At 44.5% G+C, this 16,075-nt stretch overlaps 2 protein-coding genes across 2 annotated transcripts; one reads left to right on the top strand and one right to left on the bottom strand.

The window, feature by feature from the left end:
• Nucleotides 1–1,536: 1,536 nt before the first annotated feature.
• Nucleotides 1,537–4,128, bottom strand: LOC143488272 (protein VCF1). Its single transcript, XM_076987267.1, has 4 exons — nt 3,746–4,128; nt 3,471–3,589; nt 3,158–3,272; nt 1,537–2,755 (listed from the first exon to the last, which is right to left on the bottom strand). The coding sequence occupies exons 2-4, from the start codon at nt 3,485–3,487 to the stop codon at nt 2,510–2,512; spliced, it is 378 nt and encodes a 125-aa protein (XP_076843382.1). The 5' UTR covers nt 3,488–3,589; nt 3,746–4,128; the 3' UTR covers nt 1,537–2,509.
• A 798-nt stretch (nt 4,129–4,926) lies between these two features.
• hid1a (HID1 domain containing a) lies at nt 4,927–15,957 on the top strand. Its single transcript, XM_076987263.1, has 19 exons — nt 4,927–5,145; nt 6,112–6,261; nt 7,419–7,589; nt 8,667–8,789; nt 8,874–8,980; nt 9,368–9,484; nt 9,749–9,956; nt 10,269–10,325; nt 10,418–10,558; nt 10,644–10,734; nt 11,181–11,332; nt 11,637–11,715; nt 12,575–12,739; nt 12,968–13,195; nt 13,319–13,464; nt 13,983–14,072; nt 14,328–14,419; nt 14,510–14,668; nt 14,764–15,957. Exons 1-19 carry the CDS (start codon nt 5,080–5,082, stop codon nt 14,825–14,827), a joined length of 2,406 nt encoding a protein of 801 aa, XP_076843378.1. The 5' UTR covers nt 4,927–5,079; the 3' UTR covers nt 14,828–15,957.
• Nucleotides 15,958–16,075: the final 118 nt, after the last annotated feature.

Genomic DNA, 16,075 nt, shown 5'->3' with positions numbered 1-16,075 from the left:
CTGTGACTTGTTTTTGCAGGATGAAGTTCGTCTGCTGGACCGTGTCTGCCCTCAGGCACCTTCATACAAAGGGCTTTGGAAAATCCTGCCTAATGCGGAATTGTGTAACTGCAATTTCTAAACAGCTCTTCTGGATAAATGCCACATTGGACGGCTTTATTCCTCTAGGCTGAATTAAAATGCTGTAGGTGCCTTTTTTGATGAAAGTGATGAACTCACGAATACTGAAACAGTCGCCAGTTTAGCAACTGATCAAGCAGCAGGATCCGCGGTTGGAGAAGCTCCTGACCACAGCAGAGGGCCAGGAGTGTGATACCGACCTTCTGTTGCTTCACAAACGGACATAGGTGGGCCTTATAGTTTATTTCATACTGAATATTTTTAAATGCTTCTATCACATTGTAAGTTTTAGGAGACAGGACAATTCACTATTAATCAAATACTTATTAATATATTACTTATTCAGAAATAAAGCACGATTACTCTTAACTATGTATGCGTTTTGCTCAGTTGGCCTCAGAGGGGCTCTTCAGTGTCCAACAGTAGTGTGCAAACACAGAGGGGCTCTACTTTGTTTGGTATGGTTCCCATATTGTACATGATATATGAGTATACTGGAACAACAACAAAAGCTGTGTGATGTCCTGAAAAACATTTGGATTCATCATTCAAAAATACATTTGAATACAAATACAGGTATTTTTCAGCAAACTCATTGTTGACCAGTACTGCACATGGATATGCAATTTAGAAAGAATGTGATTTTCAGATAGAAAGGGTTGCAATTTTAGACACACATTAATGATGTTGTGGAGATTCCTAACATGGCTTGTACATTCAGAGATATTCATAGTAACAACAACATTTCACCGGATTCTTTTAGTGTAGGAACAAGCACAAGTTTCTAATTATGCCTGCAGGTGTTTATATTCATGTGGATCATTGGCCCACATATGGAGCTTAAATTATGAAAACATACCTGGAATTCAAATGAAAAAAAAAATCACAATAATGAATTTTGCTAAAAGTGATCAGCCCAGTGTAAATTCTGGAAGAATACATATTTGCAAGTCCAAAAACACAAATGAAGTCTATGTTGTTATAGAGGAGAGAGGGATCCTGGGTCAGTATAGACACATCCATCATTGCATCCTCCGCAGGAGAAGGCGGGGGAGGGGAGGCCATAATGAGGACAGAGACAGAAAGGGGCGGAGCTTACAGGGGGAGCATTAATATGCGTAATCTGTTATGGGCGTGGGACGACAAGACAAGGACATGTAATGCTCTAATTAAAGTGACCTTTCCCTATTCCTCACGAGGAGCGGGTCATCTCTCATTAATGCCGAGTCTGGCACAGAGACCATTATTCTACACAGCAACCAAGATTAAAAGTGGATTCTGTCCTGTCTCCCTCCACCCACATAGAGAGAACAAGTGTAGAGCATCAGAGAACGGAGAAATTAACCAACATAATGTAAACAGACCACACACTGAACGACGTTTACCACTTAATCCGAACAAAAGGCAACCATGCACTTACGAACAGAACCATCTTTATTTATTTATTTTTTCCCCATGTAGGTGATCTAAATGCAAAATGCAATGTAATCTTTCCATACAAAAAGGTGTACAAAAAAATAATCAACAATCTTTAAATTCAGCTGGAGTCCAAACAGCGAGCGTGCGCGGGCCCACGTGGCTGGATGCTCTGAAGAGGGGAGAAAGTAAGAGGCGGGGCGGGGAAACCTGAAATCATGGCAGTGCACATAAGTGATGGGACGTAGCCAGCTGGTTGGCTGTAGCAGGTTTCTTAGCATAGAGGTCTGCACCTGGCCTTAAATCTTTACGATACACAAACATCAGGTGCCAACCTAGCAATGAACAGTAATAAATAAACAAAAGATTTCAAGATGATGTCCTGGGAGCGGTATTGTCAGTGCATGTGATTGGGTGGGGGCCATGTTTCCCTTTAATGATCATGGCCCTACCTCCCACACCACCCCTACACTTCACTCCCCAGAGCAGAGCTGAATCACCATCCAGGACACTACGTCCTGTCCCAATAAAAACATTAAAATGATAATGTAATGCTTCAAGTGCATATAGCCTTGATGTGATGGAATGCACAGTATCTGCTCGAAATGGAAAAGTCACAAAGCAAAGTTTTCATGTAAACCGGTCTGTTCAGAGGAAAAGGACACAGTGTCGCTGTCACAAAAGGTTGCATCCTAGCCAAGCTATTATTGCTTACAATATGAACACTTTTGTGCTCCGATTAGTCAATGGATTTACAGTTCCAGGTCACACTTCCTATTGAAAAGCACACCAACACAAATGGCAGCTGTAGCACGTGAAATGATGTAGAATAGTAAGAGCGGATCTGAATGGTGACGGAGCTGATGAGGCAGGTGGATCTTTACCCTGTCTTCTAGGGAATGTAGGTAGGCCTTCGGCAGAGCCAAGGTGTCGATTTTCATGCGTCGCAGAGATGAGAAATGTCCCTGATTGGTCACCTGTCCCTGGACTGACCTCTGTTCTGCAAGCTGTGGAAGTGGGCCTCCCTCAGGACCCGGTTGATGTGCTGGTAGGAGCCCAGGCTGGTGGGGCCAGACTGGTCTGAGGTGGACAGGGGGCTGCAGGGCGGGGGTCCAGGCAGGGGGGGCAGGCTGTCGGCTCCACACTGACTGCTGGCGCTGCTGTTGCTCCGGGCCGCGTGCTCTGGGCTCCCCACACCGCTGCTGTCGCTGCCAGAGGACTGGGGGGGGGGGGGGGGGGGGGGGTTCAACACATCCACACGTCAGTCCCGCAAACCTCCACACCCCGTCACATTCAGGCTAGGACACAAACTATATTCCACGCCCATTATTTTTTTAATAATACTTCCATAAAAGGTCCTCAAATACTAAACCAATCACAATCTGCGTAAATTGATCAAAATCTCACAGACATTCACATAGATGATCTAGGAGCTCAGTGCTGCCCTAGATACACATTTTGGAAACATGTAAAAAGTGTAGCCTGCTAGACCAGTGTGGTGAACAGAGCTCCTGACTGTGCACATGCACCTGATAATCTTCAAAAACTGTATTCGATTAGAGCAAAGTGTGGCCAGCACTTTTATCATTTCTACACCAACTTGGTTCAGTAAGAAACATACCTCAGCCTCCCAGGCCTCCTGACTGCCCTCCGAGGGCTGGTGCGTTGTGCTGGATCTCTTGGCCTGAGGCATTAGTGTTGCATGGTCATCCTCGCCCTGGGGACGCTGGCGTTTCCTGCAGGACACACCCCACACACACACTTAAACACACTGGTGGCGTGACAGTCAACACAGTACAACCAGTTTATAATGGGATAATGTACAGATGAACCAGCTGCAGTCACTGACATGACAAAGTCGCAGTGTACATTAAATATCGGTCAGACAAAGAGGGTAGTGAGTGTAAGATAAAGAAAAACAGCTAGCTAGCTACCTGTTTTCAGATAACATAGCGGCACAGTGGATAACTCCGTGTAGGATGAGTGATTGTGGCCTTTCCTAAGCAGCTCTGGTGGTTTAAAGCAGCCACAGGCCGCCCTGTCTGTCCCAACGCTGCAAGCACAAGAACAACAAACCCAAACGTCACTTTAGCACCACAGCTAATGCTAGCTAGGCTAGCTCACGGTTAGCCAGGTTAGCCGCGCCGAACTTGTCACACCAGCCAGCAAACCAAACACTTTATACTCATCTACGTTCCTTTTTTTTTACCTTTTTGATAATTATGAGAACCTTTAAACGTGAGCACGGGCCGCCCTGACAGGTAGCTAGGCGGCTAACTGGCTAAGCAGCTATCTGAGCAGTGCGCGCTTCAGCTCGCGAGCTTGTCCGACCGTCATCCTAGCCACAACCGTCCCGGGAGCACGTAGCGCTGTGGCTAACACTCTGAAGTTGTAAAACACAAGATATAATGGGCTGATTTACGATGCGGTGACGATAGCCGTTCTTCAAAATAATATTCTTGCACTGACATTTCACAAATGACTTCACTAGCTAGAAACTTCCACCCGTTACTCGTCTCATTTAGGCGAGTCTGGCTAGCTAGTATCCACCAGCTATTGCTGTTATTTACATGGAAGTGCGCATGCGTGGGGTCGAACGCCATCGCGTGGCACGTCACAGTGTGCTGGTAGTTTCCGGTGTTCAGGTAACTGATCTACTGTGAAGATGCGACATTATATGTTTTAACCTAAAGTGTATATAATAGTGTGTGTAATAAATAATAAAGTGTATATAATAATATAATTAATCACACACCCTCTTGTGATTCGGTCTACATATTATATATAAAACTTTGTGCACTGCAATTTTTAAATTGTAGCCTATATAATAAATAATACACACACACACACACACACACACACACACACACACACCCTCTGAAGAAGATTCCAGGTAATGGGAAATACAGTCATTAATCAGATGTGGAAGCATTTTGCTCTGTTCAAAACGTTCTGTTTCTTTGGAAACTTTGAGACAGATTTCTAATTTCTAAAAAAAAAACAATGTTTCGTCCTTATATAGCCTAGGTTATGCCTTTTAATTTAACAGCAGAGATCAAAACTTACCTTTATAACTGTTTTAGGCTTAATTAACTGAGTAAATGTAGGCCTATAGGAGGCGTATTTGCGTATTTTTACAGGTTGAGTATTTTATGTAATCCTTAAATTTTTTTAGACGGTTTTGAAACAAAATACTTTGTTTCATTATACATTATTATAATAATAACATCTGGTCATTTTCAGTGCAACGACAGTCTACAAAACCAGTATCTAAAACATTTCTGGTCTGATAACTGTATTTTTTTTATCAGACTCCAGTATGTTTCCCCCTGAGTAATGTGTGCTGTGAGCTTATATCCACACAGCCGAGTGTAAACCCAACCCAGAGTAACCGAGCAACACTGTGTTGGGCTCGGAAGCCGGAAGCGTGTAGTCCAGTGCACCATCACCGCCTGCGCAGATGACACCACCCTAGCAGGAGGTGCAGGGGATTGGACTGGGTCCTCGGAAACAGCACCGATCATATTAGGAATATTTACCAAAATGGGAAATACGGATTCAAAACTCAAATTTAGGAAAGCGGTAATACAGCTGACCACAAAAACGCAGGTAGGAGGCTTGAACGTAAAGAGAGTGTGAATGTAAAAAGGGTGAAAGATCTCCAGATGGAGACGAGACTGCGACGCCAGGAGGAAAAGAGAGATGCGCCAGGAGGAGGAGACGCACTGGCTCTTATGTTAGGATACGTTATTATATAATATAATATTAGGACACGTTATTATACCGCTCGACGTCCAATATGCTTTCTGAAGATTTGCTCGTATCTGCTCCTCTAACCTTGCACCTGTCGGGGATTAGTCTCGCCTTGGTCGCATTTTATTTCCCCTAAACCAAAGAAAGCCTGTTGGAGCGAAATTCTCCTGTATCCCATTACTAATTGCCTCAAATTGTTCAGGCTGTAATGTTGCTTCGGGAATCCAACGTTTTATTCTCTATTCTAGCCTATTTAGTGTGATGGTGTATTTATTTATTTATTTATTTATTTTTAATTGAGAGTCTAATCGACCCTTTATTTTTGCAAATAGAGACGACGACAACGTCAGTAGATTAAGCCGAAAAAATAGACTCAGCACTCAAATTTATCAACTCGAATATCTGAGTTGCCTGTTTGTCGAATGATGACGCAAGTGCTTCTCTACAGCTCCTCACACATGGCTGGTCACCCTTACAGCATTTAGTTACTCGTAGTGTTGTATGCGTTGGCTATACGAATATAGACCTTTTAAAATACACAAGATTGTCCAGATAAATATTTTCTTGCTTGTCTTAAAAAAAATTTATGTCTTGAGTTGGTAGCTTTACGTTTTTTTTAGGTGGTTTTAGTTCTGTTTGATTTATGAAGTTTCTTTGAGACACTAGCTATCTTCTTTTTCAGCGTTGCACCCTTCACATAGTTCTGTCTTATCCTCCATGCTTACTTGGGACTTGGATCTGGATATTTGTGAAGTTTTGTGACAAAGCCTGTTGTAAAAAGTGCTGAATAAATACATTTGTATTGATCATTTATCCTCCCAGCCAGTGGAAGCAACTGATGATGCCTTCTGGGACCAGTTCTGGGCTGACACTGCCACCACGGTTCAGGACGTGTTTGCCCTGGTTCCTGCTGCAGAGATCCGAGCAGTTAGGGAGGAATCGCCCTCCAATCTGGCAACCCTCTGCTATAAGGTAGGGTTCCTACCATGAGCTCCATATGATCGTTCTTGTCCTCTAAAGTGTAATGCAGTGCTAGGTGATATTATTAAGTTATTATTAATACCTTGTAGAAATGAGGTGGTCTTGTTTCATTTGTGTTGGTGATTGTGAAGCAGAGGTTGGTTGGGGTGCTCTAGTGCCCACACCACGCAGGGCAGGAAGGCCGTCTCTGGGCTTCCCTTCCTGTCTCCAGCCTTCTGCTTCCTTTTGAAGCAGACTGTAGATAAACCTCTCAGAATATCTGAGTTTTCCTAAAGTACCACTGTGCAGAAGACAAAACAAGTTAGAACCGTGCCCATATGTAATATCTCAGAGTAAGATTTCTCTTTACAATTCCTTTGTCCCATGTATGGCCATGTGAGTAATATCTTTCAGCATGGTGAGACCATCCAACGTGAACAGTACATAGCGTTTTGATTAACATGTCTGTTTCCCAGGCAACAAGTGTGATTATATGACTGAACAACAGTAGCATGTTGCTGAGCATTTTATTTTTCTGATGCAGTGGTATTCTTCATACAGGATACTTACAAATTAAATGCTTGTGTGTGTGTGCGTGCGTGCGTGCATGCGTGCAAGTCTCTGTTTGTGTGTGTGTGTGTGTGTGTGCGCGCAAGTCTGTGTGTATGTGTGTGTGTGAGCAAGTCTGTGTGTGTGTGAGCAAGTCTGTATGTGTGTGTGTGTGTGTCTGTGTGTGTGCGCGCGCAAGTCTGTGTGTGCGTGTGCGCAAGTCTCTGTGTGTGTGCGCTCCCGTGTGTGTGTATGCTCCCGTGTGTCTGCTCCTGCATATATGTGTGTGTGTGTGTGTGTGTCTGCTCCTGTATGTATGTATATATATATATATATATATATATATATATATATATATATATATATATATATATATATATATATATATATATCTCCTGCGTGTGCGCCATGTCTGCTCGCATGTGTGTGTCTGCTCACACTTGTTTTCCATACACACTTTGCCTCCAGTCGGAAAACAATCTGTTAAAAATACGACACTCAGTTCCCATTAAACTGAGACAGATATCTGCACTGCGTGTAAGTGCACAGGTGTGTGCGTCTGAGTGTTTGCCTGACACTGCGCGTGTGAATACTCCCCACGTGTGATCATCTGCCCCCAGGCGGTGGAGAAGCTGGTGCAGGCTGCTGAGTCTGGCTGCCCCAGCGAGAGGGAGAAGCAGGTGGTGCTGAACTGCACCCGCATCCTCACACGCATCCTGCCCTACATCTTCGAGGACCAGGACTGGAGAGGCTTCTTCTGGTCCACCGTGCCCGGGGCGGGCCGGGCCGGGGTGAGTGAGAGGCTGGGAGAGACTCTAACTAAAATGGCAAATAGTTTTAGTCTACAAATATAACATTTAAGTGTAGGCACCTCTGTTGGGATGGATGTGTGTGTGTGTGTGTGTGTGTGTGTGTGTGTGTGTGTGTGTGTGTGTGTGTGTGTGTGTGTGTGTGTGTGTGTGTGTGTGTGTGTGTGTGTGTGTGTGTGTGTGTGTGTTCTAACTGCACAGATGGGTAAAAAGCGGAGGACAAATTTAGATTGCGGTGTAAAATCACAATTGACAAAATATGGCACATTTACATTTTTTACAAATGCATCTTCTTTATAAATGTTTAATTTCTTTTATAAAAAGAAAATCAGAATTTATTTTAAAGCATGTAATATCATTGCAGGGCACACATCACTTTCTTGCTCGAAAGTTTTTATTAGTGAGCATTTTTAACCGTGTTTTTGTCTTTAAGCTCTTCAGTGTATGCGACAGAGCCCGGTCTATGTTTGAGGGGGTTCAGAGCAGGTGTGCTGTTTCAGGGACGCCTTTCACCTGATCTCCATAACCATGTTCATTAGCATGTGAAAGCCAGAAAGTGGTCTCAACTTGGCCCTAACTTTTAGATTTACAAAGCCAGTGATATAAATGCCATTTGAATGTAAGTAGTTCCAAAGATTTAGTGAGCGTTTGTTTTCTGATATTAAATGGCGAAATCGGCTGTGTAAGGTTTGTAACTGCTCTGTGGAGCATATGAAGCACGCTAGCTGCAGAGAGGTGGTGTTGAATTACGTAATGTCTTTCAACGGGTCTGTACTGCTACAACAGACAGGCATTCATGAAATCACAGTTGGTAAGTGTTTCGGGGAAAGGCGATACACGGCGATATTCCAGCATCTCAAATAATCAGCCTCCCTATTTTTATCTGTCTCTATTTTTGAAATGAAGGAATACATAGATTGTGTGTGTGTGTGTGTGTGTGTGTGTGTGTGTGTGTGTGTGTGTGTGTGTGTGTGTGTGTGTGTGTGTGTGTGTGTGTGTGTTAAAACACAGCACGTAGGGTGTTTAAGAGTTAAGGGTGTCCTTGCGCTGTGCCTACAGGTGGACGAGGCGGACGAGGACGACGACGGAGCTCGTCCTCTGGCAGAGTCCCTCCTCCTGTCCATCGCCGACCTGCTGTTCTGTCCCGACTTCACGGTCCAGAGCCACAGGAGAGGAGGCCCGGTGAGCTACCTCCTCACCCTCCGGCTCGGTGCTGCGTGGACGCTGGACTGCGTCATTTGAATGTGCCGTGTTGTTGTCCACCAGGACTCTTCGGAGGACATGCAGTCCCTGGACAGCTGCGAGTACATCTGGGAGGCGGGGGTGGGGTTCGCACAGTCTCCACCGCTTAACTACATCCACGACCTCAACAGGTGAGCTATTCTCGGGGCTGTGTGTTTACGCTGGTTTCCAGGGAAACGGATTAATCGCTAACCACCACAGAAGGCCCTTCCCACGCCGTGCGTATTTCGGGCCACTTGCTTAAGTGAGTCAGTGCGTTTATTAGGGCGAGAGACGCCGTCCTCGCGTATCCCAGCAGCACTGAGCACACCTGCCGCTCTGCCGCTCAGAGCTGAGCATGTTGATGACTGCCACAAGGGTATGTTTTAGTCAAGGACCTCAGAATGAGACCGCTGATCTCTGATCAGTTCACCCGAGAATAAAAACAGTGTTCACTGGGGTGTGTTGTGCAGAAACCGTCCTCAGATCAGCACTCTTGTGTCTGAGAGCCCTTGCATGTGTTATGTGGTTTCCTCCAGGACCGAGCTGCTGCGGTTACTGCTGACCTGTTTCTCAGAGGCCATGTACCTTCCGCCAGCGTCGGACGGCAACCTGCTCAACCCCTGGGTGACCTTCTTCTGTTCCACGGAGAACAGGTGAGTCGTACGTCCACGTACATCTACATCCACCGAAGCTGTAAACATGTGATCCTACACCAAGTCAGATAGCAGACTGAGGAGCACAAATTATTATTTAGAAAATATGACGATGAAGTAGCTTTGTGAATGAATCATTGTGCTTTAAAGGATGATGGCTGTTCTCACTTCAGTAGAAATGGGGACTAATTTCACCTGTGTGTGTGTGTGTGTGTGTGTGTGTGTGTGTGTGTGTGTGTGTGTGTGCGTGCGTGCGTGCTCCAGGCATACACTGCCCCTGTTTACTTCCTTACTCAACGTGGTGTGCGCGTACGACCCCGTGGGCTACGGTATCCCCTACAACCACCTCCTCTTCTCCGACTACCGGGAGCAGCTGGTGGAGCAGGCGGTGCAGATCCTCATAGTCACGCTGGAGCACGAGACTGGCCACGCCCACCACACACCCTCCCCCACCAGCATGGACGAGCAGGATGTAGGAGACTGCCACTCCTTCAGCACACACACACACGCTCGCTCTCTCACACACGGTGTACTCGGACATGTAAAAAGATTCTTTGTGATTGCATGTCATTTTTACTGAGATGTTTAAAAATAAAATATGATTAGCATGCATCATTTCAGAAAAGGCATACTAGCTTTTAATTATCAGTACCAATGTTCGAATTTTTGAGTGCAGTATTTGTTTAGTATTCGTAACCATCAAAGTAGAAGGACTGTTGCATATAATTTGAGTAGTATAATTTAAGGAATCCAACTCAAAATCATTTTCTGATCCTTTTTGTAGTCTGCGGGCCCACATAACCTGTTTGTGAACTACTTGTCCAGAATTCACAGGGAGGAGGTGTGTACCATGCCAGTTCCTCATAAACACTCCTCTGTCTACCTCGCTGTTGTTTCTGGCCTTGTGAAAGATGACTGGCTGTTTGCCTGCAGGATTACGACTTCGTCCTGAAGGGCCTTGCCCGTCTTCTGACCAACCCTCTCACTCAGACCTACCTGCCCAACTCCACCAAGAAGATCCAGTTCCACCAAGAGCTCCTGGTCCTCTTTTGGAAACTCTGCGATTTCAACAAAGTACGATGCCACGCTGGAGTGTGTGGAGCTCCTTGGGTGTTTCCCCCAGTGGTGTTGACTCTTTTCCTGCCCCCTCCCCTTTCAGAAATTCCTCTTCTTTGTGTTGAAAAGCAGTGATGTGTTGGACATCCTGGTGCCGATCCTCTATTATCTAAACGATGCCCGTGCTGACCAGTGTGAGTACACTGTGTGTGTGTGTGTGTGTGTGTGTGTGTGTGTGTGTGTGTGTGTGTGTGTGTGTGTGTGTGTGTGTGTGTGTGTTAGTTGTTACTTTGGTGTGTGTGTTTGTGTGTTAGTTGTTACTTTGGTGTGTGTGTGGGTGTGTTACTTTGGTGTGTGTGTGTGCTTGTTAGTTGTTACTTGTGTGTGTGTGTTAGTTGTTACGTGTGTGTGTGTGTGTGTGTGTGTGTGCGCATGTTGTTACTTTGGTCTGTGTGTGTGTGTTGTTACTTTAGTGTGTGTGTGTGTGTGTGTGTGTGTTTGGTGTGTGTGTGTACGTGTGTGTTAGTTGTTACTTTGGTGTGTGTGTTAGTTGTTTGGTGTGTGTGTGTTGTTACTTTTGTGTGTGTTTGTATGTTGTGTACATTTAACTGAATCTTAAATCTTGTGTGTTTGTGGCTAGCCCGGGTTGGTCTCATGCACATTGGGGTGTTTATCTTGTTGCTCTTGAGCGGGGAGAGAAACTTCGGCGTGCGCCTGAACAAACCGTACTCTCTTCATGTGCCCATGGACATCCCGGTGTTCACCGGCACCCATGCTGACCTGCTCATTGTGGTAACTTCATCTGTCATTCACACTTGTGTTGCATGTTGGAGGTCACAGGTGATTACATAGGGAAAACCATTTTATACAATCTGTATACCATTGCTGGAGCTGTTATAGAGGGGCCGGTTTGTACAGGAATCCTCCTGAGTAAAACTGTTGCACATCCCTGCCCAGAGGCACGTGAGGCACGTGAGCCTAAATGAGGGGAATTAAACTGTAGGACAAAGACTTTGTCATCTTGATGTTTTGGGAGCAGCTGTTAAATGGAATAGAACACCCTGCAGATAAATAACGTGCACTTTTCTGTCTTCAGGTCTTCCACAAGATCATCACTAGTGGGCACCAGCGTTTGCAGCCGCTCTTTGACTGCCTGCTCACTATTGTAGTGAACGGTGAGGACAACTAGGGCTGGTTTGGCCAGTGTTGTCACGATACTTTCACAATACAGACATCACAATACAGGCATCACAATACGATACAATATGTTTCACAATACAGGCATCACAATACAGGCATCACAATACGATACAATATGTTTCACAATACAGGCATCACAATACGATACAATATGATGCCAAATGGTCTGTGATGCACACAAATTTTATGAAGGTAAATGTTTATTTAATAAATATTCAAAATAAAAAATAAAAAAATTAATTCAAAATAATACACAACAAAGGAGGACCAATAACACAGTCAATGGGGAAAATAAATTTTAAGTACCAATATAGATGAAACAAACAAACAAAGCAAAGAATTGGCATGAATGCAGCCATTAGCTTCTAACCTTCCACTAACAAGAAATTATTTAACTATTATTTCTGAGTATTATTGGAACTCACAAAGATCACTTGCAGTCCTTAAATGAACATTGTTCCACCCAAATGTCGCCTGATTGAGGTGCTGATTGAGGCTGGTTCCATGGTATTTCCTAGACAAACGGGTTCATTGTTTTTCCTCAGTCCACTGAGTGTTTCTTTTTCATGTTTTAAATGCTGCATTTAAAACCATAAGTATCACAGTGGGTGTAGAATATAAACATGCATAAATATTTATACAACTGTGACTGTATTAATTCACGTAACTGTAAAAATGTATGTTGCTGTATTGATGCTTTGTACGAAACTCTGCATTCAACCCAGTGGCTGCACCTACTTGTAATGGTGTTTGTTTGGGGTGTCTCCTGGTTTAAAATGTCTTTGTGCATGTACTCACAATTTAATGGTGTCCTCATGTCCTCGTGCTGTTTAGTGTCTCCCTACCTGAAGAGCCTGTCCATGGTGGCAGCCAATAAGCTTCTCCACCTGCTTGAAGCGTTCTCCACCAACTGGTTCCTCTTCTCTGCTGCTCAGAACCACCATTTGGTCTTCTTCCTGCTGGAGGCCTTCAACAACATCATTCAGTACCAGTTTGATGGTAAAATCATGGTGTTCTTGTCACGTATCCAAAACTGTGTTCTGAACAGGTGTTGTTGTCCGCTTGTTGTACCAACTGTGTTTAAATATCAGATCATTACCTAAAGTTGATCTGCCAAACCCATTACATCCACTCCACATGCTTCCCTTCAGTTAGTTTCAGTATTTGGAGTCTTCGTGTTTTGCCCATGTTTGTGTAACTCCACGGTCTCTGTGCTGTTTCCCTCAGGTAACTGTAACCTGGTCTACGCTATTATCCGTAAGCGCAGTGTCTTCCACCAGCTGGCCAACCTGCCCACAGACTCCGCGTCCATCCACAAGGCCCTGCAGAGGAAAAAGAAATCCCCAGACTCCATGTCTCGCACCAACTCCCAGGAGACTGTGTCCATGGAGGGGTCTCGTCCAGCTGTCCCTGCCGAGCCCGGGACCCTCAAGGCCAGCCTCGTGGCCATGCCAGGTGACAACACAGCCATCCTTCGATTAATAAAGCCATCACAGTCTCCATTTCCTGGGTGCACCAAGCCTGTGAGAATGATTTAGTCTATTCTGCGATGGCAAACACTTGTAACATTGTTTTTAGGCATCGATAAACTTACAGAGAAGTCCCAGGTGTCGGAGGACGGCACCATGGTGGCAGTGCCTCAGCCGGACCTACCCAGCTCCCCTGAACATGGTCCTGTTGCCGGGGCGAGTGACACAGAGTCCAACTCGGGAAGAGACAGTGAGGTGAGAGGCGTCTTCTGGGAGCCCTGATGTAGGAGTGTGTGATGGGTGCTGCTAAGGGCTTCAGAAGAAGCAGGAAGGGTCATTTGAACATTCCCGGCTGTTTAAGCTTTACTGGCAAAAACATTCCCTGTAGAATAGAGCCAGAAACAGAATATGGAGATGTGAATAATAATCAAACTTATTTCAGAAACTTCTTTGTTGTTTGATAAAGTTCAGCTGATGTAAGTATCCTGGTTATGTCATCAGGCAACAGTATTACTCAGCAAGATCTTTTAAGGCCCTTTTTAGAATTGTCAATTTATTTAGATTTTGAACTTCTACAATGAGGAATATTGTCCTCTTGTAATTTATTTATTTTTTGCTGTTTAAAATGTCTGTTTTTTATAAATTTATTCATCTGTATGTGCATTTTTGATAAATTTGTAATGTAATACCAGAATCAGGTGCTATTTTCATGGTAGGGGCAAGTTTTATATATAAGCACCTTTAACACGAAGACCCTCCAACATTTTCCACAGGATGTCTTCTACACAGAGGCGGAGATGGCAAGAAGGCGTCTGTCGAGCGTGTCATCGCCCGTCTCGTACTGGAACCCAACACCAGAGTGGGTGAGTCTCTGAACCAGCCGTGTGGTTCTGACCCGAGGGCACCAACCACTCTACAATAAGGTCATGATCACAGGTCATGATCTCTATGAAGCTTGATGATTCAGCTATGACATGGAGGATAAGATCAATAATGGTGACATCGAACAGATCACATTTGTCTGTCCAAAAGAGCCTGTGCTAATCGGTGATTTCATGCTATCGTTCGTCTGGTGTTGTCGAGGCGACCGTTGTCAATGCAGCTGTTGCCCGGTACAGGTGCTGTCCTGGAAGTCCAAACTCCCTCTGCAGACCATCATGCGCCTGCTGCAAGTCCTGGTGCCCCAGGTGGAGAAGATCTGCATTGACAAGTAGGAGGAACCCACGTGTGTGATGGCTCAGGCTCTGGGGGCGAGTGCTGTGGGGGTCGCTCTCCTGATCCGTGTTGTTTTTCCCTACAGGGGCCTGACTGATGAATCCGAGATCCTGAAATTCCTTCAGCATGGAACGCTGGTGGGCCTTCTACCCGTGCCTCACCCCATCCTCATCCGGAAGTACCAGGCCAACGCCGGCACTGCCGTGTGGTTCCGCACTTACATGTGGGGGGTCGTCTACCTGCGGTAAGCAAGGCTCTGTTTCGAAGGGTCTTAAAGAACTAAATCTCCAGACTGGTTGGTGGTTAGAAGTTATTTGTCTGTCGTTCTCTTTTTCATAGTAACGTGGACCCACCGATCTGGTACGACACCGATGTCCGTCTCTTTGAGATCCAGAGGATGTAAATGGTCGGAGTCTTGATCTGCCCATCACTGACTGAACGAGGAAAGAACGGCTGGATGGTGATTTATGGCCACACTGGCAACCACTTAGTGTAAAATATTTAACCTGCATCATCAGAATGCTGCTTCCTTTCTCTTAATTCTCATTAGTTCATTCTAGTATAAAGAAAGGAGCAGTTCTTTCCCTGGACTCGGGTTCAGTGACATTGGTTCTCTGTAACAGTGGCCGTACCTCTCTGTGCTCCCATGAGTGGACTGTGGGAATGGATGGTGTACAAATGATAAGGTTTCTAAATATAACTCTGCCCTTATGCTGTTTTGATAAGATCATGGAATGTCTAACAGCTTAGACCACTAAGTCATGAAACAATCTGTCACTGTGGATGTATGAATGAGTTGCGTATGGTATGAGTTAATGTTGTTTATCAAACGTACATTATATATTTGATGAGAAGAATATTTGAAAATCTGATGGTACTGAGTACTATTGAATGGCACTCGTAGGCTAGCGTGACTGTTGGCAGTGACTGTGTTGCCACACAACGGCCACCAGAGGGCAGTATAACTGCAGCTTTCTCTTTCTCTGATTGTTAGCGTACCATTTAATCCTGATTGTGGCTTTAGCTCTTGCAGATAATGTCAGAGAAATGGAACCCTGAAAAGCCAAATAAGTATCTCTGACAGCAGTCTACGTGTTGACTCAGTATTCAGCTGTATAAACTAATAGTAATTTAGCCAGTTGTTGTTTCGCTTTGTGTTAAATAAGAATTGTTTATGGTGAACCAACATTACTATTTTTCTCCGCATATCAATTTTGCTAATGAGATGACCTACTGTATATACTGTGCTCAGTGTTTAAAGCAGAAATTTTGTCTCGATGTTAAAAGTATATATAAACTATAATGAACTTTAAAAAAAATATCAGAACTGTGATTTTTTTTTATATAGATTGACTCTAATTTTGTATGCTTCAAAATCAAACACACCAGTCCTCAGGGTTTGAGCTTTGTGTAGAGTCATAATAAAACTCCTCAGCAGAAAGTATGTAGGGTGTAACTTTAGCACATGTACTGACACAATAAACCTCCACAACTCAAAGAAAAAAAAGGAAGTGACCAATACCTGCTGGGAACATTTCATCATGGAGTAAAAATATTGCCTCATAATTTATGGGACAATAAAATATGTCAATAACCCATGCTGGGAATTTTAATACAGGTGCTTTTGTGTCAGTGTGTCACGTTGTCTAAA

This window comes from Brachyhypopomus gauderio, chromosome 2 (assembly GCF_052324685.1).
Source record: "Brachyhypopomus gauderio isolate BG-103 chromosome 2, BGAUD_0.2, whole genome shotgun sequence".
NCBI lineage: Eukaryota > Metazoa > Chordata > Actinopteri > Gymnotiformes > Hypopomidae > Brachyhypopomus > Brachyhypopomus gauderio.
Note: the sequence above shows the minus strand (reverse complement) of the source record. Positions and strands in the feature narration are given on the sequence as shown.

Bases quoted from the DNA above. Each gene is read 5' to 3' on its own strand.
- LOC143488272 (XM_076987267.1), bottom strand. The intron at 2,756-3,157 runs GTATGTTTCTTA...CCCCCCCCCCAG, and splicing joins AGGAGGCCTGGGAGGCTGAG to TCCTCTGGCAGCGACAGCAG.
- hid1a (XM_076987263.1), top strand. From the start codon at position 5,080: ATGGGAAATACGGATTCAAAACTCAAATTTAGGAAAGCGGTAATACAG. The intron at 7,590-8,666 runs GTGAGTGAGAGG...CTGTGCCTACAG, and splicing joins CCGGGGCGGGCCGGGCCGGG to GTGGACGAGGCGGACGAGGA. The intron at 12,740-12,967 runs GTAAAATCATGG...TGTTTCCCTCAG, and splicing joins CATTCAGTACCAGTTTGATG to GTAACTGTAACCTGGTCTAC.